A 24,477-nucleotide genomic window follows, 5' to 3' on the forward strand; every position below is an offset into this window, starting at 1 on the left:
TTTTATCCTTGACTGTGCTGGTGTACCTAATGTTATGGCCGATGACCCTTGTATTGGTCGATTTGTCATCATGGTGGTCTTAAACAAAAGGGGCAAATAAAGCACAACAGGAAAAGGGGCAGATAATGAGAATTCCCACTTTTCTGCACCTGAGAGAGGTCTAGCACCAAGAAAAGGTCACCCAGTAAGGTTAAACTATTAATAATAATCCAGTTGGTCTGTGATGGTGTTATTTTGAATTACAGAAATACAAATCAGTGCAGATGGCAGCGGGGGAAATTAAAATCTAATACTGTGTACGTACTTTATCTTCTCTGCCAGTGTTTTTTTTTTCTCCGCTGGAAGAAAAGAAAGACTGCTAGTATTCTTCAAGACAGCCTTGAAGATCTTGCGTAACACTCAAAAAGTGCACTAAACAAAACATAAGATTTTATCAAACAATATATTCATTATCCAATTAGGTAGTGTAACTTAAGTCAAACACAATGGACTAATGTTCAGTTGGGGAGAAGTACTATTACCTTAATCCTCATGTTATGTTTGTTTGAGAGGAACAACAACAATGTCACCCTGGGTGATTTTTGACCCAGGGCTTGTTTAGTTAGCCAAACATGTCAGTAATGTGTATAATCCAAATCCAATACTTGATTTTAACCACTGTGTTATATTCATTTCTTCAGAGCGGCAATAATGGTTCTGAGTCAAAATGAATAATTCTCTAAAAGTGTCACTGACTCTTTCTTTGTGTGGACACACACCTACTAATAGAAAACATAATACTTAATTTCAACCCACGTGTTACATTTGCTTTTCTGGATTAGTAATAACATCCATCCATCCATTTTCTTAACCGCTTGTCCTCACAAGGGTCGCGGGGGCCGCTGGAGCCTAACCCAGCTGGCTTCGGGCAGTAGGCAGGGTACACCCTGAACTGGTTGCCAGCCAATCGCAGGGCACACAGAGACAAACAACCATACACACTCACAATCACATCTATGGACAATTTAGAGTGTTCAATTAACCTGCCATGCATGTCTTTGGAATGCGGGAGGAAACCGGATTACCCGGAGAATCCCACGCAAGCACGTGGAGAACATGCAAACTCCACCCAGGAAGGCCGAAGCCCGTACTTGATCTCACGTCCTCTGCACTGGGAGGTGGACGTGCTAACCAGTCAGTCACCGTGCCGCCTAGTAATAACAATTTTGGTACTTTTACCATTGACCCAGGATCATGTGTAAAAGTACCAACATTTGTGTGTGTATGTCTAATTATGCTTAACAAATAAAGCCAATATTTAATTTGATTCCTTTTTCTCAGGGAGCGCAATGTATAAATAATCCTATTTTGACCCGGGTTTTGCTTAATTATATATATATATATATATATATATATATATATATATATATATATATATATATATATATTAAGTTTCAGAAATAAAAACAAGTCAACTAACATGTTTCAAAGCTCTCTAACTCCATCGCTAACAATTTCCATCAATATTCATCTCACAGATCATGCGATTTTTTTCAAGTAACAAAAATGTTTGAACAAAAATGTGTACAAATTCCATTTTAATCAGATATGTTGAAGTATACGTAATAAGCCAAGCAGAAGCCTATACGGAAAAACTACAATAAACATTTACTTTAACTTTCAAATGGTCAATTATGTTTAAAAGCTGAAAATATAATTTTTTTAAAAAATAGCTCAAAGCACTGGAGCTCAAAACTGCTGCTTATTATGACACAATTTTATAAATGTATTTGGACAAATTTACATTTACATTTAAATGTACAGTTAAATGGCAGGCTCGATATTGGCTGCTGTTTCTCGCATATGTAACAATGAATGATTAAGTGTTGTTTCTGCACTTTAGACCTTGAATGAAACACTCAAAGCGGTGAAAGAAACTCCATCCACTTTGAAAGTTGGATACCTTCACTTAGAAACGCTAACTGCATCCATTATAAAAGGCATTAAATACTTATTTTTTCAGGGCCACAAGAGTTGAGTGGAATGATGGCTGATGCTTTTGTGTGCAAATCTGACTGCATTTTCCTATTTGCTTGCATGCGTGGGTGGATAAGTCGCTTTGTAAGAACTACAGGTACTAACTTTAAGCTTAATTATCAACATTAGCTGATAGTTACCAAGTTCATCATGCATGTGTGTACTACAAAGTAATTGTGGGAATTGTTACGGTAATATGGCATAATTTTTCAATCATCATTTAAAAAAAAAAAAAAACTTATAGGCACTACCAATGGTAAAATAAAACAAATCAGAGCTCGAAGGGATGAGGTTATAGAGCAAGGTTTATAATCCAGTGCAGGTTTGTTTATGTGCCATAATTCAAACTGTAACGCAGGGAAATGCAAAACCACAGAGGAATTTAATTCCCTCCTTTGTTATGAAGTGTTTTATAAACAATGCAGACACTAACCTCAGCTTTGATCTTGTTGTCTCCAAAGCAGAGGTGTTGAAGGTATGCCGCAGCATTGGATTGCACAGATGGGAACTGATGTTGCAACATCTGGATCACCTCTGGCAGCTCTGGATCTCTCCAGCCAAACTCCCTGCACAGACAGGACAGATGGAGACATTTTGACTCCTTGGGAGATGTAACAAGCGTCTTGTCGATATTCCCTGAGGGAAGACAAACAAAATCCTGAAATGTCTTTCTGTCACACCAAAAGTTACAGAATATACTAGATAAATATACAGTAGTCAAAATAAATACAAATGCAATGTCCGTCTGAATGAGAATGTGAATGTTAAAATCTTCTAAATATGTCTTTAGATGGAGACATATCATCTTACACAAGAGTCTGACAGGCTTGGAAATGATGCAAGGTGCACACAAAAACATTATTATTTTCACATATCACAGAGAAGTTTGAGTGAGAGAAGTTCATTTCATCACAAACACTATTTTGAGAATATAAATGGGGGAAAATGTATTTTTGCTCTATTTGACTAGATCATTCAACAAATGATTTTCAAGAAATTTGCAGGGGACTTTTTAATAATGAAAAAATAATGACAGTGAAGCCAATAAGGCAAAATTGTAAACAAATACAATCCTTTGATGAAGATATTGCTATTAAATCTTCCCACTCTCAGAAAAGTCCATTCGGGACTATATCAGTGTTTTAATGCTAACAGTTACGCTGAGGTTTTGAGTGACGTCATGCATGACAGCATTTTCAAATGAAGTTTTGTGTGGCTTTAGGTAATTTTTTTAGATAATACAAAAAAAAAAGAAAAAGTGACCGACTCTGGGTAAATCCTTCTGGGTTAATTTTTTTAAATTGAGATGTATATATTCTCATATATTCTAACTCTACAACTTATTCTCTATAAAACTATAATACATGAAGATACCTGGAAATTTAATGAAGTTACAGCCAGTTAAAATTTTGCCAGGTTGAAATCCGCAATTTTGAGAAAAACACTTTTAAACTTTTGGCACATACAACAGCTTTCAAAGGTCCATAGCAACCAGTACGTTAGGAAAAAATATATTGACCTCAAATTTTCAAAAGGCCACTGGAAAGTAAATTCCAACAGCAGGCAAGGACATCATCCGAGATTTTAAAAGCTGAAGAATTTGGATGACTCAATAGGTGAAACAGGCCAAAAATGGTGATTATGGCCTCAACCCCAAAACAACTTTAAAAATCCCATTAAGCTTACTATGCTTGCAATTCATCTTCTGACGCATCATCGGACAAAGTTCAGATGTTTTATTGTTGTTATTTGATTAACCACAATGAGAAATTTGATTTAAGAATTTTGTGTCACAAAATTACTTGTCATTTGGTGTGGCCTGTGACAAGAAAGCTTATTGTGATCATGGTTATTACATCTCAAATGCATTTGGACATATAAAGAGAATAAACATTTTGATGGATCAACACAATATTTTGGTTTTCATTAATTGTAATAAATAAGGAACGCATCAACACTTTATATATACTGTACAGTATGTACAAGTCGCTCCAAATATGCGTTGAGTGCATTATGGGCTGGGAGGACCAATCACATCACGATCATCTTTTCATTTGCAAAGTAAACAGTCTTCATATTTGAATTTATTCTCATCCTACTCAAAACAGCATAAAGTGGAAATTTGTTCCACTAAATCCCGACTCGATACTGTCAGTCTCCCCTGGTGGGAGGTGCTCACATGTAAACAGAAGAGTATTTAACGCCCTCGTGATTTTGACATTACTTGCATTAGTGCATGAATACATTAAATTCAAAATAGACTAGACCGTGGCTCTCTTCCCTAAATTAACTATATTTGGTTTACAAAATTTGCGGGTGTCCGGATCCCATGACGACATTCGCTTCTGCTATGAGGAAAGGAAGGGTTTACCTTACTTGTTTGATTTCGTGCTGGAGGGTCACATTGGGGTGTATTTTTTACTTTTAGTTGCTATGCGCAATTATATAAATTAGGGGTGTCAAAATGAGTGCGTTAATTTTTAGTTAATTTAAAGTTCGTCTAAAGCCACATATTTTTTTAACGTGCGATTAATGACCACCTTTTACTTGAAAAGCATATACTGGGTGAATTCCAAGCAGTTGCAACACATCAGACACGTCCACATCAAAATTTAGCAATAATAAATGTTATAATAATTGTGGAGAATGGGGTCAACATGTATTTTACAATTTTTAAAATGTGCAGAATTTCACAAGTTACTTTATGTTAAAGATTAGATAGCTTTTAATATGAAAGGAAAAATGCACTGAGCTGTCACCAACGTCTTACAAATGCAATTCTGCCATCTAGTGGCAGAAAAATGACCTCACAGAAATCAATATCACACTTTTTACAGTACAGTACATCCTTTTAATTTTAACCCAATTTTATGAATTATTATGAAATGACTGTATCAATGACCAAAAAAATGCAGCCATATTTCTATTAGTTTAACATTTTCCCCACTTTTATTTTAAGAGTATGAAAACTCCTTATTGTATATTTAGAACAGATATAAAATTTTAGATTAATCATGAGTTAATTATTAAAGCCATGCGATTAATTAAAATTAAAAAAAAATAATCGTCTGGCACCCCTAATATAAATCAGAGGCGAGGAATCACGGGTTAGCAGGTTCCTCGAGACGCTAGCTACATGTCGGCTAAAAAAAAGTAGTAGTTATTATACACATTGTCTACTTATTACAATATACTACAACTGCAATACTATTGGTCTGCTGGGAAATGACAATAGAGACCTTAAGGAGGGTATTTTTTGCAAAATATACATTTTTGATTTACCTGGCAACATGCGGACCCTTTTGCCAGAGGGGCTCACAAATGTTTTTTGAAATACTTGTACATATATCCTCAGAGTCCTCCACTGAAATACAAAATGTACAGCAAGCAATGGGACTTGCTATGTGCTGTCTTTCATCAATTTCCACCCCTGTGAGCGCACTGGAAAGAGTACTGTAAATAAAGTAAAATAAAACCCAGGAAATGGGCTCCCTCACAGTAGCATCCCCTGCTGATAATTCCTCTGTAATGGTCCCCTGAATGAGAAAATTATGAGTGTGTGAGAAAGTGTGGGTGGGTATATCTCCACAATCACCCATGTTATTTTCTTTAATAACCACCCTGTAAGTAACTGGCTTTCAGGAAACACCCAAATCCCAGAGCGATCACAAAAAGCCTTTGTTGAAATTTTGCAACCTGCATCGATTTTGCTCTATGAGGATTGATTTTGCTCTTACCGCCTTCATGCTGGCTCTTGTGTGCCAAAATAGCTTATGCTATAATCCCCATCTAGATATCCTAGTTTATTTTCCTCAGTTGCCCGTACATGAAAATAGGCTAAATACAAAGAACTTGACCAGCCCGAGGAGTTGGAAATGGCCCTGGCCTCCATGCTGTGGACTCCGCTGGATGGAGAGCACGTGGCGTGTGAAGCATCGGTGGAAAGTGGAGCGTTCACGAGGAGTAAACATGGCTCTCCGAGATAAAGTGAGCTCTTGCCTGGACGGGTCTTTATCTGCCAAATGATAAGTGTTCATTCAGCTGGAAAGCATGGCTGATGGAGGGAGGTAGAGGAGCGATAGGAAGAGCGAGCTCGAGGAGGAGGGGGGCATTCCCAGGGCATTTAGGAGGAGAGACCCTCAAACAACACTAAATCACATGGGCAGATAACATCAGGTCAGTTTGTTTATGTGTGTGTACAAGTGGCAAGATTTGATTAAGGCTTGGGATGTGGACACACGTGGCTTGACTTGTTTGTCTCCAAAGAGTGTGTGTATAAGTGTATATTTATTTCTCTCTTTAGCTTTGTTTATATATAACCCTGGCTGAGCGTGTGTGTGTGCGTGAGAGATCCATCCCTTCCAACCTCACAGCTCTGTCAGCGCACATAATAGAAAGCAGTGAGATCTGCTGATAAGATAAGCATCATGGCTCACTATTAATTAAATAGGCCTAGTAGGGAGAGCGAGACACACACCGAGAAGAAAGCGGAGCAAAACGCTGAGGGATGGTGGGCGTTGAGGGGGGAAAACCCCACAGGGACAATAGGCGAGAGGGGTACGGGAAAGAGAGAATCAAAATACATTTTGTTTTAAAAACGGAAAGGATAAAGAGGTAAACAGCCCTCAGACAGGACAGCAGTCAACACTGGTGCTAATGAGCGCTACAAACCTGTTAGACACACTGCCGGGCGACGAGCCAGTGACGTGAAACAGCGGGATGCAAACACACAGAAACACAAAGGGGGCGACAAGAGTAGTGCCAGCAAAACCACAAGGTTCACGCTAAATATGTATTAAGGCAGCTTGTGCTCGCCAGAATTTGACAAGCTTCAATGCCTCTAAATATGGTAGGTGTATTTTTAAATGGTGTGTAAAGCTTTATTATTTGATAAATTTGTTTTTTGTCCAGCGGCGTCATGGGGGGTGTGGTTAGCGCGTCTGCCGTTAAAGTGAAAAAGATCTGTTTCGAAACTTGGCTTGGATTTTTCTGTGTGAAATTTTCATGTTCTCCCTGTGTTTTTGTGCAATTTCATATTCCAAAAATGCACTAAATTGCCCAAGGTGTGAATTAATTGGGAATTGTGCGTCTTTCACAAAGCTAGCTGGGTTCGGCTGGAGTTCACCTGTGACCTTGAATTATGGACTTATACTGTATATGAATGGACTTACTCGCCATAAGGAGAAATGAAGCCAACGGCGGCCATTTTACGTTGCCACTTGCTGAGCCTAACTTGAATACTGTATATTGATTTCGCCACAGTGTTTCATGTTATTTTCTGTGATTTGAAATTATATCATTAGGGTTTTTATGTGTGCAAATTTTATGTAGCAAAAGTACTCAACACTTGGTATTAGTGAGTTGAGTACAAAAGTGGTATTGAACATCCCTTCTTTAACTGCTAGACAAATAACCCTAATACAAACTGCCCCGGCATCTTGCAATTATGAATTAGACCAGCACTGTGCCAATGTTGGACAACAGGCATGCCACCGTGTGGGACCTCAGTTCAGCGAACATCAAATTACCTATTCTGGCTGTTTAAAACTTTCCTTTGGCTTTGTGTTTTTTTTGCTGCACTCATTCAAAATGGAGGACTGACCTGAATAATGGGTGTTAAGAGAAGAAGATCGCAAAGAGAGATGATGAAGAAATTACATTAAGTAAAAAGACTTGCATTAAAACAGTGCTTCTTCATATCCAATGTCCCTTGTTATCAAAAGTTATTTTAAAATGAACCTGTACAGTAAATACATATTTTATTATATGACAGTGACATTGTAAGTCTCAATGTTGGGACTGACTGATACAACTAGAAAATGTTGAATAATGGCAGACTAGAATCCTTTTGGACCCGAGCGTCTTCTAATGGCTTCAGGTGGAGTGCACGGTAGTAAATATGCAACACTGTAATTTATTACGTCCTTTTTGCCCTCACAGTTCAATTCACATCCATTTTCAGAGCTCACAATGCATTTGAAGAGACAGCTCCCGACAGGAAATGTGTCTTGCCGGCCTTAATCTGATTGGACAAGGCCTGTCATTTATGTTAACTGATTGGCGGACAGGAAAGGATTGCGCATACCAAAGCAGATGCTAATTAGGACCTGAGCATCCATCTTGAGGGCACTAAAATGGACGAAGGAATAAAGGTGGTCAGTGGGGGGAATGAGAGATTAAGAGATATTGGGGGGAGGAAAGTGAGAGAAAGTGCCGAAAACAGTTTAGGTAATTTATAGCCTTTGTGAAGACAAGTCTGCATGTTACTCCGGGGAAGCTAAATAAGAGTTTGACTTTGACAAAGGAGGCAAGCTGAGCATTTTTTGAAGTACTCGCTAGTAAATCATTCCGGCCGTCAAACACCAACTGCTTCCATTTCCTCTCTTTTGTCTCAGATATTCTGACTGCATTTAGCCACATTCTAACAAGACTCAATATAAGAATCTGTCTTTTTCAAAGCTATGGATTCTCCGTTTTAATGCCCATTGTCAAATAGATAGTCAGTATATTCAATATGTTTACTATTGTAGTTTGCAGTTGCAGTAGTGCAGAACTTGAATGTTTCATACTGAACAGTTAATTAAATACTAAACCACCAAAGTTGTCCACATTAGAGTTTACCCATAATATTCTGGAAAAACATGACACAAAAGCCAGAAATGGAATTTTAGAGGTACCTCAGAAAGGGTCTTGCTGCTCAGTAAACTTTAAAAATTATAATTTATTAAATATAAATTAAAATAATTACATACATTTAACCAAGTGGAACAAACAAATACTTTAAAAGATCAAAATATATTCCTATTGTGACATTCTATAAGTAACTATTAAATGCCACAAGGTGACAGTAATTATCCAGAAACACATTACTACTTCTACGTCCATTATGTCTATGAGGCGGCTCCCAAGATTGTTTTATTATTTATTATTGTGTTTAACACACATATGACAGTTAACGTGTTCAAATGTGACATTAAAACAGCACCTTTCCAGTAAATAAAGGTGTTAGGATCAAGGTAATGAAAACTAACAAAATAAATAAAAGTCAAATTGAAAAATCATTTTTGCTAACTAAATGATATAAAATGAAAAGGAAAATGTTTTTTTTTTTAACTAACACAAACTACATCTTTAACTCATCTTTACAAAAACAACTTAAACTACTATAATTCCAGCAAAAATGGCCTTCATTTTTGTCTTTGTCAATATCAGATATTTTAAGATTTATTTCAGCATTGCAGTGTATCCAAATAGAAGGAAGTTTGTTTGAGAATTATAGTTTACTTAATTCCATAAAGATTGGTGACTTTGTTTTAATCTTGCACCCATATTAAAAAGACTAAAACAAATACTAAAACTAAGTAAAATAAAATAAAAATAAAAATAAAATAAAATAAAAACTTCTAAAACTACTCAAAACTTGCCTAATTAAAAAAAAAATCCAAATGAAATAAAAACTAACTATAAGGAAATATCCAAAACTATTAGGATGGGAACATTTAGAAGAAATAAATTCACCTAATGTATTTCAACAATTAGTTTTGAAAGCAGAAGAATGTCACTCAAGTTAATCAAATTTAGTTGTTCTGCACAATTATATTTTCAATTAATAAATTAATAACTCTTTCACAATTAAAATTATATCATATCATTATTAACATTATATATATATATATATATATATATATATATATATATATATATATATATATATATATATATATATATATATACACACACACACACACACAAATAGTGTGCAGTGAAGAGACAATTGAAAATGCCACAAAGAGTTTTACAGCAATTCCTCAGACAAAAAAAGACACTAAAGAAAAAGCAAGCATAAAAAAATAATCTATGAAAAACCACACTGACAACTTTGTGAACATTGCATTAAATTGACGTGTCTTTTCTGGCACACGGAAAGCTCGGCTAAATGATTAATCTTGGCACCGCGGTGCAACTAGGCTAAGAATTTGCCACACATTCAAAATGATTTTGTTCACAACCCTAGAATTGATCATATTTGCATGCATGAATGCAGGTGTGTGTATGTGTGCGTCTACATGGCTTGGGTTTATCTAAAGTGAGTTTCAAGTGACATTATTTGACTGCTGCTATTTATATTGGCATAAATAACCACAACTTATCTTCTTATGTCAGCATCGTGTTTGGATGGCACTATATAGACAAACCTTCAGCGTAAAAAAACAAACAATATAAAATATTGATTTTTTAAATCAATGTATGATCATTTGACTTAAGGGCTATCATATAGGGACTGGCTTTGAAAGGGTTGACAAAAGACCGTCATATTTTCTATGTATACAGTGTCAGACTTTCAATAGGTCCTTTGGATATGAGCCCATAGTGATCCACTGCTTCCTCTGATTATGGATTAGTGAAAAGGTTCATTTGGATAAAAGACCCCCCATAATTGGACAAAAAACATCTTCCCTCCTATTTGTCACTTTGCTCCCTTCAGATTTGGAAAGTGCCAAAGTCAGTATAAGAACACCCCTCTTTGCAGCAATAGAAAAAGAGGGGTGAGAAAGAGAAAGAAAAGAGAAGGCCAAGAATGAGATCAAGAAATGTGATGAAGAGAGGAGGAGTACATATTACTTCTTTTATCAAGCTCATCACATCAGGACTAGTACGCCAGATGTGACTTTCTCTTTTTTTCTATCCATACAATTGTCTGCACATACCAGTCTTCCCCCCCAACCCCACCCACACTGTCTATCTTAGTCTGCTCCTTGTTCTATATTAGATGGGTTGGGAAAAAAGACGGAGACAAGAAAAAAAATCAATAGGCTTTCTCCAAGGCTCTTCCGGACTGGGATGGATAGCTAGGGAGCGTGAATGAAAGCTAACAAAGAGTCTGAGTGACAAGAATATGAGGTGTGGAATGAAGCCGCCTTACACATCATGATGCTGTGGATGTTGGTGAAAAGAGCAAACCATGAAATGTATGACCGAAAATGTACCGTTGAAAGAAAACACACGAACACAGATCAATGCATCCATAAATTAAGAATGAATTAACTGAAATAATAGCAGTCAGTGTTAGAACAAAACATTCAGGCTTCTGCTAGAAAATAATATGTCAGGAAATGCATACTAGATCAGCTGTGCTTTGATTGGGGTTAATCAGAGGCAATTTAAAACTGTGGAAGGTTTGTGCTGACTCATGAATTTGAATGAGACTGATTAAATTTAAAAAAAGCCAAATCCCCAGTTATAAGTGAAACAACTGTTAAACTTGCTTGCCTAACGTTTTTTTTTTAAATAACAAAAAATGATAAATAAAATAATGTAACACTTAGATCTTTGGAACATCTCTTCACATCCGGCTACAATGTATGATATAGGATCTCATTACATTTTGCTATTTTGGATCCAGAAGCTCTTGTCCTGGAAGTTGTCTCAAATAATGGAGTGAGGTGATTGCTTCAATGTGTTATAATGGTACAGTTGTATTCATGTATTTCATCAAAGTGTCTTGAGTGAATAATGTGTAGTAAGGCTCCCAGTGGAAGATTTAGCTGATCACACAATATTTGGGGCCTAATGGAATCATGCATTAAGCTGACAGTTTTTGTTTTTTTTTTGTAATGAGCTCACATGCATATAACTACATACACTCATTCATAAAAAAAAGAGGAAAAAGACACATAGCGATTATCCAATACAGTATTTGCTGAGCACAAATTTTCAGCCCCTTGTCACTTTTCCCCTTTGGTACAGTATAATTACTAAATGTTTACGCAGCAAAACATCAAGCCAGTGAAACATACACATTAGACTGAGGGTGACCCAGAGAATCATGCCTTAGAACCCCTGAGAACAATGTGATAATGATATTAAAGGCAGAAATCTCAGCGACTGTGACTTGAAATGATACATGTTAAATGTTGACCTACTAGAGAAGACAATTTCTGGAGAAAAAGCGTCTGAAGTCTGAATGATAAGACATGGAATGATGTGGAATGATTTAGAATGACGTTGAATAATATACAATGACCCGCGGAAATGTTGAAGTTGGAATGGGTTGCACTGGTTAATATACAGTATGTGCAAACTAATCAGGGATAAGATGAACAGTTTAAACTAAGAACAGTTTAAATCTGTCAAATAAAACTAGAGGACAAAAATGCAAAGGTTTAATTTTGTTTTGTTTTATTTTGAAATTTAAAAAAATGTGGTATGAATAGGAAGAACAGTTTTAAGTTGGAATGGTTCGAATCGGTCACAAAATTTAGAAATTTAAGGGAAAAAATCTTACTTTTTGTTTAATTTTTAAATTTAAAAATGTTTACAGTAGAGATAAGGTGTAAAGTTTAAGTTGGAACAGGCTGAATTAAAAAAGAAAGAAAGAAGAAAAGGCAAACATCTTAATTTATGTTTTTTTTTTAATTAAAAAAAATTAAAACAAAAATGTTGCAGTAGGGACAGGCTGAGTAATTTAAAGTTAGAATGATTTGAATCTGTCAAAAATTAGGAGAAAAACTAAAGAATCGTAATTTTTGGTTCATATTTTGAAATAGAAAAATGTGGTCGGGATATGCTGAACAGTTTAAAGTTCGAACAGTTTTAATCAGTCAAAAAAATATAGAATATTTTTTAAAAAAAAATCTTTTTTATTTTTTATTTTTTATCATCATTTTTGGGTTTAATTTGGACATTTTGAAAAAAAATTGCAGCAGGCATTAGTTGGAGTGGCTGAAGCCTTCACACAATTGAGCTAACAGTCATCTTAACTTCTTCTATTTCGTCTACGGCTCTACGCTACTCTTCTTTTTTCAACATTGCACCATGCATCTCCGGATGCCCCTTGGCATCATACTGCCCCTTATAGGTGAATGTAGGTAGTATACCAGATAATTGGTTCAGAGGAGGAGACTCTTTTTTGAGTCTGATGTATTGTGTGGGTGACCTCAAGTACACACTATAAGAACCGTCAGAACATGTAACACCCCCCCCCCCACACACACACACACACGCCGCCTTTTTATCATAAAGGCCTAAGTGTGATTTTTAGCAATTTTTTCAAGCATACTGAGTAGTGACTTCTGGTAGATCCTGGTGAGGAAACGATCACTGGTGGACATCCACACACAATATATAGAAATGGTTCCAAGACTGAGTGAAGACACTTTAACTACAGCCATGATCAGCCACAAGTGAGCAAAATAGCCAATCAAAATCGTCATCAGACGTACTCAGCCAATCAAAGTGAGAGGAGAAGATTAAGATGACGGAAGAATGAGAGCTGGCTGAGAAATTAGGGGCCCATTGTCTTTTGATTTGCAAGCCCAGATGCAATCACCTCAACAAGTAGCGCTGTGGCCTCTGAATGAGATACAGTAGAGATGAGCTTGCTCCGTGCCGATAATGCTAATAAGGACGCTAGTGTGTGCGTGTAATCGACAAATCGCAGCTTTATGTCACAGGTCTAATGAAGGTTGAGCTCACTGTGACACTTCACATCCACATGCTGCAATGTAACTACAAATTATCCACATATAGTCTGACATGTTGAGTTCAAACTGGATTCCATCTTTCAACAAAAATCAACAGAATTTTAACTTTAAGACACAAAGTACTAAATGTAGTCTTATTTAGATTGAATTTCTCTATATAGCATATTATATGTCTGTGAGCAGTTTCCAGTATTAGTACATGTAACAGTATTAGAAAAGTTGGTAGGTATGATGCAGTGAGGTTTGGCATCACAGTGTTAAATTAATAAATGTTAGTGTTAGTCTAATGTACTGAGGGCCCAAGAGCTAATAAGGGCTGCAACATAATGGAGAAATATGCAGCATCCAATACTTTGGGATTCATTTTCTTCTACCTTTCGTTTTTTGATTTTTTTTTGGTCGTATTTTTTTCATACTTAATTTTTCATATATTTTTAGACTTTTCTGTCAAACATCTAACATTTTTGGCAATTTTATAGACACTTTATGTTCATTTTCTGTCCCTCTTCCTTTTTTGGACATGTTATGGCTATTTTTGGACATTTTTTTCTGCCTTTTTTTGCTATAAATTTTCTGACATTTTTGACAATTTTGTGGACATTTTATGGTAATATGGGGGATTTCTTCTTTTGTTTTTGGACATTTTATGGTTATATTTTCTTTTCTGTTTTTTTTTTTTTATTAAATTCTCTGACATTATTGGTAATTTTATGGATTTTAGTTTATGCTAATTTTCTGCTTTTCCTCTTTCTTTTTGGACATTTTTAGGTATTTTTAAAAACTTTTTCATCTACCTATCGGTTCTTTTTTTGACAACTTAAAAATTTGGACTCTGACATTGAATATTTAATCATTTATTTTTTGTATTTAATCATTAATTAATTTAAAGAATATTTTATTTATGAAAATAAATATGGAAAAAAAATATGGATTTCTACTATTAAAACACATCCAATGTATTTTATTGATCACAGGGTGTAAGAAGCAGAAATGACGACTTTTTGCATAACAACGTCAGGTTATTTATAAAGGAGTAACTCTGTCTGTTCCCGCATGTAAACGGGTTATCTCGAATGTTTCATAAACCATAATTTTGACCTTCATAAGAATCTTGATTGCATATAAACGTTGTCTATTATGCAGTTTTGTAGGCATAACAGAGGTACAAAACCACCTGTGAAAATGGGATAGTGAGTTCAAGGGTGTGATATAACACAAGCCTGTCATTGTCACTGTCGCAGATGCTGTCACTGGCATCGACACACTACAGCTACAGATGCACCAGTCTTGTGTAAAGGCACGGTAAAAGGGGGCTATTGTTTAGAACGTTTGACGGAGAGAGGCGTTAACGTAATTTAGTGCTCATTCTAAAGATGTGATTTGTAGTGGTGCTGTAGAATTACACTGGATTACTTACTAATTATGGTCACATGGACTTGACTGAATGTGTGTGCGGTAAGGGTAATGGGGAGTAATGTAATAATCGCCTGGCAGAGCCTCATCACAGTAACATATATTTATAACACAGCCAAACACTTTTAGTCACTGGTGTGGATTTCCAGTACCCCCCCACACACACACACAGTTTTTCAAACACATGCGCAAACACACTCTTGTAAACAAGAATTCATGCAGAATTTATTATACTCTCTCTGCTGTCAAAAAGCACAGCAGAGGCTAAACTAAAACAACAGAGAAAGCCTGATAACTAAATGGAGGCCAAGGTGACAAGCTGGCTCCGAATAGAGGCATTGTAAATCCAAATATTTTGACTTGATTGGATGATTAGGACATGCAAAAAGAGGTGGGTTTACAGTCCCTTGCAGATCCATTTTCATAATTGCTGTCAAAATAGAACATTGTGTGCTGTGTGAGTGTTAATATTTCCGCATTAACTACAGGCACGTGTGTGAGCTGAAGATGAAAATGACGCAAAAGGGACAGAAAACTCATAAGCAAGTTTGTTGCTGGTGCACCTGCTCCAATCATTAGTTTACACCCCAGCAGTAAGACAGCAAGGCGAATTGGAAAGTGAACCAACATAGGCTAAACGCTTTATACAACCACGACGTGGTGGAAATGATGTGGTCATGATGGCATAGCATCAGCGCATGGCCGCGATGAATTTGGAAGACAGGAATGAATAATTTAGATCATGACATGCTCCGATAATTACAGTTACACGAAAGATTGATGGTGGTCCAGTAATATCTGGCCTATACTGAAAGATCTTTAAACTGATTTTCATAACATTGCACATGACAGACATGACTATAAATGGATGATTGATTGTTGATGAGCACGAATCTCTTATGACATAATTTGAGTATTACAAATGGTTGAGAGCATAACTGGAGAGTACCAACTTTTTAATCTTAACGTTATTTTTTTTTCTAATTTAAAGATATTTATTTTCAGAATAAATAATGCAGAATACTGTCTATTTTGGAATGTTCTTTTTAAACTTAGCCATTTTTTATACCAAAATAAAGCATTGCAGTTGTCTCTTACTGGGATCAAGTCTACTATTAGACTTTACACGGATCTGTTCGGATGATTCATATTGGCAGATATTATGCATTTTATACAAAATAAGTGATTGGTTGTAATGTATGATTTGCTGATCGATCAATGGCATCATTGATAAGGTTTGCAAAATAAGACAGGAAAACAAACACAATTTTGCTTACCTCAAGGACGTTCTGTACTGACATTGTTATTAATCCAAGGTTACTCAGCATTTACAGTCAGATTTGGTTCCGTTATAATATATATGTATATATACATTTATATGTATATATATATATATATATATATATATATATATTATTATTTATATGTATATATAAAATGTAAATAATTTGGGGGGTTTGTGGGGAGCTCCCCAATTATTCATTTATTGAATTTTTAATACGGTAAATAAACAAGTTGTTTAAATAGATTGGATAGATTGGTCCATCATCTGATCGGACAGGTGATCAGTTGTCTTTTTTTTTTTTTTAACTCAATGAACGGTGATCGGTTCCAAAATACTGATCGTGTAAAGCCTTCTCTGAATTTTTTATACTGTCACCTTAGCCTACATGTGTTGTGCGGCAGACATTCATGTCCCTGGAAAATAAGACGGTATGAACTGAATATACAGTAGTGCTCAACTTCTTAGTAAGGACTCTAAATTCAGGACCACATACAAGATAATTTTTACAACGGTAAATTCAGTGATGTCACACAAACTCAAATATCAACCAAAGGTGACATTTGCCTTGCAAGAAAATATCAAGGAACCCTGTCAATGTCAACTGGTGACTGATTGTGGATTTAAACACAGAATATTTTACTGCAAGCCTGGTTAAAGAACACTTGCACTCTGGATGAATGTTCATTACAGCTGACAACCTGTCACAACTGTCAGGTTTTCTCAGCACCTGAAGATATGTGAAATGTGATGGTGCAGGAGTGTGCACCATCAAACTGGCACATTTCTCCATGGCTATAAATTGAATGAAGAAATGAATGAAGGGAACATATATATCATTTCTATGTACTCTACCCTTATGAGGGGAAATTCATATGCATTATATATTCTATAAATTTGGTTTTGATTACCTATCCACATTTCCATATTTAACATATTCTTGCTTAATGAAAAATGTAGAAAATGCTAAAAAGCAGCCATATACAGGTGTACAATTTGGTACAGATCCAAATCTAGCTTTTTTAGCCTTGGTGAATATGTTTTGTTTTATTTTATTTTTTATTTTTTACTGAGGCGCTATTAATGTTTTACTGACTGCTCTGGAAGTTCTTCAAAAGAAAAATCTAATAAGAAGGTAATTGGACTGTTAATGTTTTTTATGTCCGTGTGATTTGGTTCTTTATTGAACATATAAACACAAAGAAAACACATTACAAGTCTAAAATATAAATTGACGTAAAAAAGAAAACAAGAATAGAAAGAAAGAAAAGAGTTTATATGTTCAAAAGGGGTAGGAGGAGGTTAAAAACTTATCTAGTCCTACCCCTTATTTGTTTTCGGTTAATAAAATAATAAGATAATGTATTTCAACAAAAGGAAATGTATAAACCTATACTTTTTTTTTTATATATATATTTTAACAACATTTAATACTTCTGCATCATTAACAGCATTAAACCACATAGTGGATGGATTTTTTATATGCTTATCTATTTCATGTTTGTTTCTTGGCTCAGGGATTTCTTTTGCCAAATTACTGCCAACATTAACAAAATACTCATTAAAATCATTAACTATGTCTGAAATGTTTTCAATAACAATATTTTTTATCATTTATAAAATATTGTGGCTAATCTTTTTATTTTTATTTTTTTAGCTATTTTTAATTACATGATAGTATAGTATTTTTCATGTTTCTTGTGTGTTGCTTTTATTCTGCTCTAGTAATGCAAGGTAATAATTTTTCTTACTTGTTCGTATAATATTCAATAGCTTATTTTTGTAGGTCTTGTACTTTATTTCAGCTTCCATAGTTCTCAATTTAATAAATATTTTGTATAAAATGTTATTCTTTTTACATGCATTCTCTCGCCCCTTTGTTATCCATGCCTTATTTAGACCTTAAAACTTTCTTGTGACTTTTATTAATGGACAATGTTTATTGTATAGACAAATAATGGTAGACTGAAATGCACTGTATGCGATATTGGGATCATTATTTGAATAGACCTAGAATATTTTAACCTAATTCTGGTTATTTAATTCTGCCTGTTAGCGAGAGCCACCACGTCGTGATAACTTACATTGATGTCTCTGCATTTGGCAGTTTGTAACTAATGGTTGTGTTTTTATAGTCAGGAACCCAGTTGCTGCCAACAGGATCGAGCAGATTCACCTCCAATGGGCACTAAGGGCTAATATTCGGATTCACTGCATGCCAGGGGACTAACTCTACAGGTGCTGTCCCCCTCTGGCTGGGCGTGGGCGGGTCTGCCCCTCTGTTGGCTGCTGGGTGGCGGCTGCGTCTTGGTCGTTCCCTGGGTCTCGTAGGGGGTGCTGTGTTGCGGGGCTCTCCCTGGTGTTCGGGGCGGCACCGCCCCGGCGCGGTCCGTCGCTCTGGGCCTGGCGACGCGGTTCGGGGCCTGTGGGCCGCCGGGGTGCCCGTGGTTCCCTCTCCCCTCCCCCTTCCTCCCCCTTGCTTCCTCTCCCTCTTCGCCTCTCCCCGCCCGTCCTCCGCCTCCCTGTCCCTTCTCCCTCGTTGCCCTTCCTCCTCCTCTCTCCCTCTCTCTGCGGCCCTGCCGCTGCCTCCTGCCCTTCCTGTCGTCTCCTTCCCCCGTCCCCTCCCCCTCCCCTGTCCTCCCTCCTCCCCCTCCCCTGGGCCGGGGGTTCCATCCGTGGCCCGGGTCTCGGCGCTCCGGGTGCCGGGGGGGTGGGCCTTTTTGGTGTTGTGCCCGCCCCGCTCCGGTGGGCACTTCGGGCGGGCCCCAGTATCCAAGGGGCGAGCCGGGGTCCCGGTGGGGTGGGTGGGGGTATTGGTGGGCGGGTGCACCTCCCGCCCCCGCCCGGTTGGGGGGGGCCCAGCTGGTCGCCCCTCTTAACTCACTGCACTAGTTTTGCACAATACATTTTAGACATAGAGGGCATAGGGTAGGGTGGATAGGGGATAGGGTAGGGTGGAGACACCGTTTTAATGCACCACACAACTGGGGGGGGGGGGGGGGGCATCGGTTGGGGCAGGCCGCAGTATGGAGCAGTGCTGCGGTCCCCTGTCCGGCTCCCCTCTTTGGTGGAGATTTTCATGCATGCCAGATCCACCACACCAGCATCTATCAAAACTCAGACACAATCTGTTTCTCCCTCAGGTCATTGAATCGGTGGAGGCTGGTGTCTGTGGATCTCACTCTGCTTCGTCTGTCCTTTCTACCTTTCCTCAGTTTCTCCTTTGGGCCCTTGAGGTCTCCCTGATTTGTTGGAATTTAGATGTCTCTGGGGTTGGTGAAGGACTCTGGTTAGTGGCCCGGTGGGTGGGTGTCTGGTCGGTGCTGGGCTTCGCTTTTCTTTCTTTTCTTTGGTCCCTCTTCGGGTCTCCTGGCGGCCCCACGACTCTGGCTGGATTTTGAAGTGTTCGGTTTGGGTGAACGGTATGGGATTTTTTTTTATACGCACGCACGCACACACGCACGCACACACACACGCACAAACACACATCCACATACAAAAAAAAAAAAAAGGGAGAACAATGATGATGACATGTCAAATGATCAATACTGAGCTCTCCCAAAAAAAAATAAAAAATAAATATTTGAATAGACCTCAGACCAATTATGTTTTTCTAAATCCAACTTAAAGGCAGCCATGTAGCGTTGTGTTCTTAGTCTTGTTTCTGATGTGTAAGTTATTGTTCTTGTTGTTTTTTTTAATCAAAATAGTCTTGGAAGATTGCAAAGACCGGAAGATGATCACTTATATCATTAATAAGAAGTCCACTTTCTATTTTATGGTCAATTTTATTTATGAATATGTTATCTGTAACTGTATCAATTGTTATTCTGCTAGGTTTCATAATTACAGGGAATAGATTATTACTATACATTGTATTTATAAAATCAGTTGTTTTCTGATGCCCATTCGGATTTAACAAATCAATGTTAAAATCACCACACATTATTTGCCTTTTTTTTTTTTTATATATCATTTGTGTAACTAAGAATGTCCATTCATTAAATGGGTGGGTGCTGGGGGTGCGGGTTTGGGGGCAGCTGGGACTGGGTTGTGGCGGATGGTGGGCGAGGGGTCGTGGGAGGAGCAGGGGCTGTGGGCCGGTGGGTTGCCTGGCGGGCCTGCCGTGCCCCTTCCTGCTGCGTTGGGGGCGCGGGCCGTGTTGGGGTGGGGGGCGCTCCTGGCTCCTGGGTTTGCTCTCCGGCCAGTGGCCCTTGCGGGGGCCGGGGGTTGTCCCTTGGCGCTGCCGTGGCCTGGGGAGCCCTGAGGTGTTGTGCTTGCATCAGTGAAGGCTGATGTCTGTGGATCTCCCTCTGCTTCATATATCCTTCCCTCCTTTCCTCAGTCTCTCTTTTGGTCTCTTGAGGTCTCCCTAATTTGTTGGAATTTAGATGTTTCTGGGGTTGGTGAAAGACACTGGTTGGTAACCCGGTGGGTAGTAGGTAATGTCTGGTCGGTGCTGGATTTCACTTTCCTTTCTATTCTTTGATCTTTCCTCGGGTCTCCTGACAACCTCACGACTCTAGCTGGTATTTGGTTTAGGTGAACGGTATGGGATTTTTAATAGGTTTTAGGTGAACTAATGAGTACACGCTCACACGCACGCACACACACACACATACAAGAAGAAGAAAAAGAGAAAGAAAAAAAAGAAGAAAAAAAGTTGAATACATCAGCTATTCAGAATGCCCAATCCTCAGATCCAGAGGGAAGACAAGTGAAGAAAAGATGAAAAGGAAGATAAAAGCATTTGCTTTTATCCCAAGGTCAACCAAACACATCCCCACACGCCCTCCAAACACACACAAATACAAATGCCACTTCAAAAAAGGAAAATTACTACAATGGGCAATTTACCCAGAACAGTCAGGGGCGATGGCCAAGCCACAGCTGCATATACACACACACACACTTTTGCCCCCTCACAAACACATACAGCTGTGCCTCTGGGCCAAGGTTCTGGCAAAGCATCATTACCCTACCCTGGAGGTGATACCACATCCCAGCATGCATTTCTCATGTGGAGTAGAAATTACCCATGGGCCATGCTGAGAGGCAAAAAGCGTGCGTCCTCTCCTCTATATGTCTCCCTTCTTTCATTTCTCTTTAAACCCCTTCCTCATGATAGGACTGTGACGAAGTATACTTTTACTGTCCCATCCTCCCATCGCAGCTATCTCTCAGATCCAAAGCTTTGTCTAGCTCTCTTCTTTAACTGATTGAGGATACATATTGATACAATTCAATAAATATGACCCTTTAGTCAGTTGCCCATGGCAAGGTTTAAATTTTGATTTCATAACCTTTTTACCAAGAATGCATCATGAAATTAGAATGTACAAAAGGTAAAATGTTACATACAATTCACAAAGCAGTAAGAATAATGCAAATTGGTAACTTATTTTTGTGTTTAATGTAAAATATATAATTTTTTACCATGACTAGTTTTGTTGGTTTCAATTATACTGTATAGTCCTTTATTAGTTTTCAGACACTGTCCTTGGTCCTCAAAAATAAAGTCTCAGAGTGTTGCTCTCCATGGTGCTGATTAAACTTAAAGCTAGCAAACCACACTGTTAACACAAGCTATTTAAAAATAAAAATGTCAATATAATTTATTAATAGATCCACAAATTCCACTCCAATTTGAGCACAATTTAAATATAGCCTCTTAAAATAAAGTCAACAGTTACTATTGCATGTCTGCCTAATAATTGTGCAGCAAATGTGCAATAACGTTGATGCAGAAACTATGAAATACACAAAAATAGAGATCAGAAAGTGTGGCGAGTAGCCAATGGACTATATGCCACGGAGGAGGCGGGACTTCCGAGTTTTCACCCATCAACTTTGTTTCCGTTTCCGGTTTGCGACGTGTGGAACCAGTACTTGCGCTTCCGCCTTTGTGCCCCTCGGTTGCACGTTCCCGTTGACGGGTGCAAGGCTGTGAGTGTGTAGTGTCTGTCTCAGTGTCTGAAGCATTTCAGATAACCGAGAAGCTCTCCCGCCGTTGAGCGGGAGCGCGCGGTTGGGAGGTGCAGGGGTGGGGGTGCGATTGTTGGTACGCGCCCAGCAGAAACGACGTTGAAACCCAGAAGTCGGAAGTCCGTGGCATCTACCCCATAGCAACAGATGTTTATTATGTGAAAAAAACTCTCCCTGCACTTGAGTGAGACAATATAGTAATCCCCAGTTGTGGTGTAGTAAACAGTATAGTGACAGGTTGTTTCACTTAAGAGGCTGTGGAATCCCCAGTTTGCTTCTAATCCTGGTCAAGAACCTTTCACACACACACAATATATATATATATATATATATATATATGTATATACATACAGTATACATATAAACACATATTTATATATATATATGTATATACATACAGTATACATATAAACACATATTTATATATATATATACTATAATATATTTATAGTATATATGTCGTATCCTGTCACCTAATAAAAACATCAATGGAATCTCATGTCTGTGTTTGCAGTAGCATGCTGCTGGCTTATTGACTCTTTGATAAGAGTGAAGTAAAGCAAACACATGGGAGAAACAATATACTGCAGCCTTGTTTTTGATCACGGTGTTGCAACTTCTTCCATTTTCCTTCCCATCAATCCCCATCTCTCTTGGCCAAACTCCCCCCTTCAAGATGTTTGTAACACACCTGTGCTTCTCTTGAGCTCCTAAGCTTTGTAACAATAACCATTCAAACCCACCGCTTCCACCTTAGTGGTCCCTAATTCCCACTCTCCCTGAGCTAATGTTCCTCTCCCCCTTATTCTTACTCACACACCCCGCCCTCAGTACTTGTTTCTTCTTCCTTCCATCTTCTTAATCAAACTCTTCTCTGTATTTTCCTCCCTGAGCAACCACCCCTTATTTGTTTTCCTTTACTGTCTGTCTTTACTTCTTTTAGTGCTTTGAGGAGACCACATAGAACAAACAATTCAGGCGACCACTAATCTAAATTATAAAACCACTACTCTAAATGATTGTATGCACTTTCCTTTCCGAATCCCCCTTCTTACTATATTTGCCACTCCATCCTTTTCATGGTGCTTCTTTATCCCATCCTCTCTGCACACTTTGCTTAACGCCTCTTCTTCTGGCTTAATCTTCACCCATTTCTCACTTCCTTTATCCTTCCTCCTTTTCTCCCCTTATCCACGTAATTTACCACCTTCCTTTACTCTCATCATCCATTAGCTTCATGAGTTTTCTGTGTCCTCACTTCTACTCCATCCTGATTACAACTCTACAGCTGTAATGGTGCCCTAATAGCGTTACCAGCAGCCGCACATAACACACTCACATTAGGCTTCAAAATACAAAATATATACCCATAAATACATTGTTGCTTGTACACGGATTGGTGCACACGCAAAAATAATCTCTGCCTTCGCTCAAGGCATTCCTTGTCTCTAAATAACTGCTAAACTCAGCTAGATCCAAATATTGAAAAGGAAGGACTGGAGTTAGAGTAGGCAGCCAGTTAGCCTCTTGGCAAAGAGAAATGTAACACTTACTGTAGTTACAATTGAATTAGATTAAGCAGAGTTGTGCAGCACAGGTACTCTTATACATATAATGTGTTACCAAAATTCACCACATTGCACGAACACACACACACAAGTTGTCACAGTCAGGGAGGTTGGTGCTATTAAGATGATAATGATTATAATTTGTTTCATTAATTGATTTCTACAATGAATCAATCCCGTTACGCCACATGCGCCACCTTTAGACCTGCTTTTACAGTCAAATTTGCAGATGTGCAACAGGGCGGGAAACTCGGTTAGAGACTTAGCACGTCTACCAAATTCACAAACATGCTAAACTAGACTTGCTCCAACATGGAAATGCACAATTCTATATGACAGAGTAGAAACAGAGTGACTAGGCAAACTAATTGTGACTAATAGCATAGCAACTGACAACGTTCTCATCATAAGGGACATTTGCATAATTGCATAGCAACAGACAATTCTCACCATAAGGTACATTTGCATAATAACATAACAACATTCTCATCACAAGGAACATACTTAACTGCATAAAACTTGGCAAAGCAAGAGTTGCTAATATGGCATATGATCATCACATTATCATCATAAGGGACTGCATAAGTTAATACATCCAAAACACAATGACTCCCAGATCTGCATAAGCATAACATAATAACCAACAACCCAACCTAAAAAACAAAACTCAAAAGAGGTAAACATGGATTTATTCCTAACATTCTGTACCTGAAAATATACATGTACTGCA

General features: G+C 37.9%; 1 protein-coding gene across 5 annotated transcripts in view; it reads right to left on the reverse strand.

Moving 5' to 3' along the window:
* ctnnd2a (catenin (cadherin-associated protein), delta 2a) overlaps positions 1–24,477 on the reverse strand; it is a 245,897-nt gene that overhangs the window by 85,288 nt on the left and 136,132 nt on the right. For all 5 annotated transcript variants that reach the window (XM_077554314.1, XM_077554312.1, XM_077554313.1 and 2 more), the window contains one exon: positions 2,450–2,582. In XM_077554314.1, the coding sequence (XP_077410440.1) occupies positions 2,450–2,582 (133 nt within the window). The remainder of the gene's footprint in view (positions 1–2,449; positions 2,583–24,477) is intronic.

The sequence above is a fragment of the Vanacampus margaritifer genome, chromosome 20 (assembly GCF_051991255.1).
Source record: "Vanacampus margaritifer isolate UIUO_Vmar chromosome 20, RoL_Vmar_1.0, whole genome shotgun sequence".
Lineage (NCBI taxonomy): Eukaryota > Metazoa > Chordata > Actinopteri > Syngnathiformes > Syngnathidae > Vanacampus > Vanacampus margaritifer.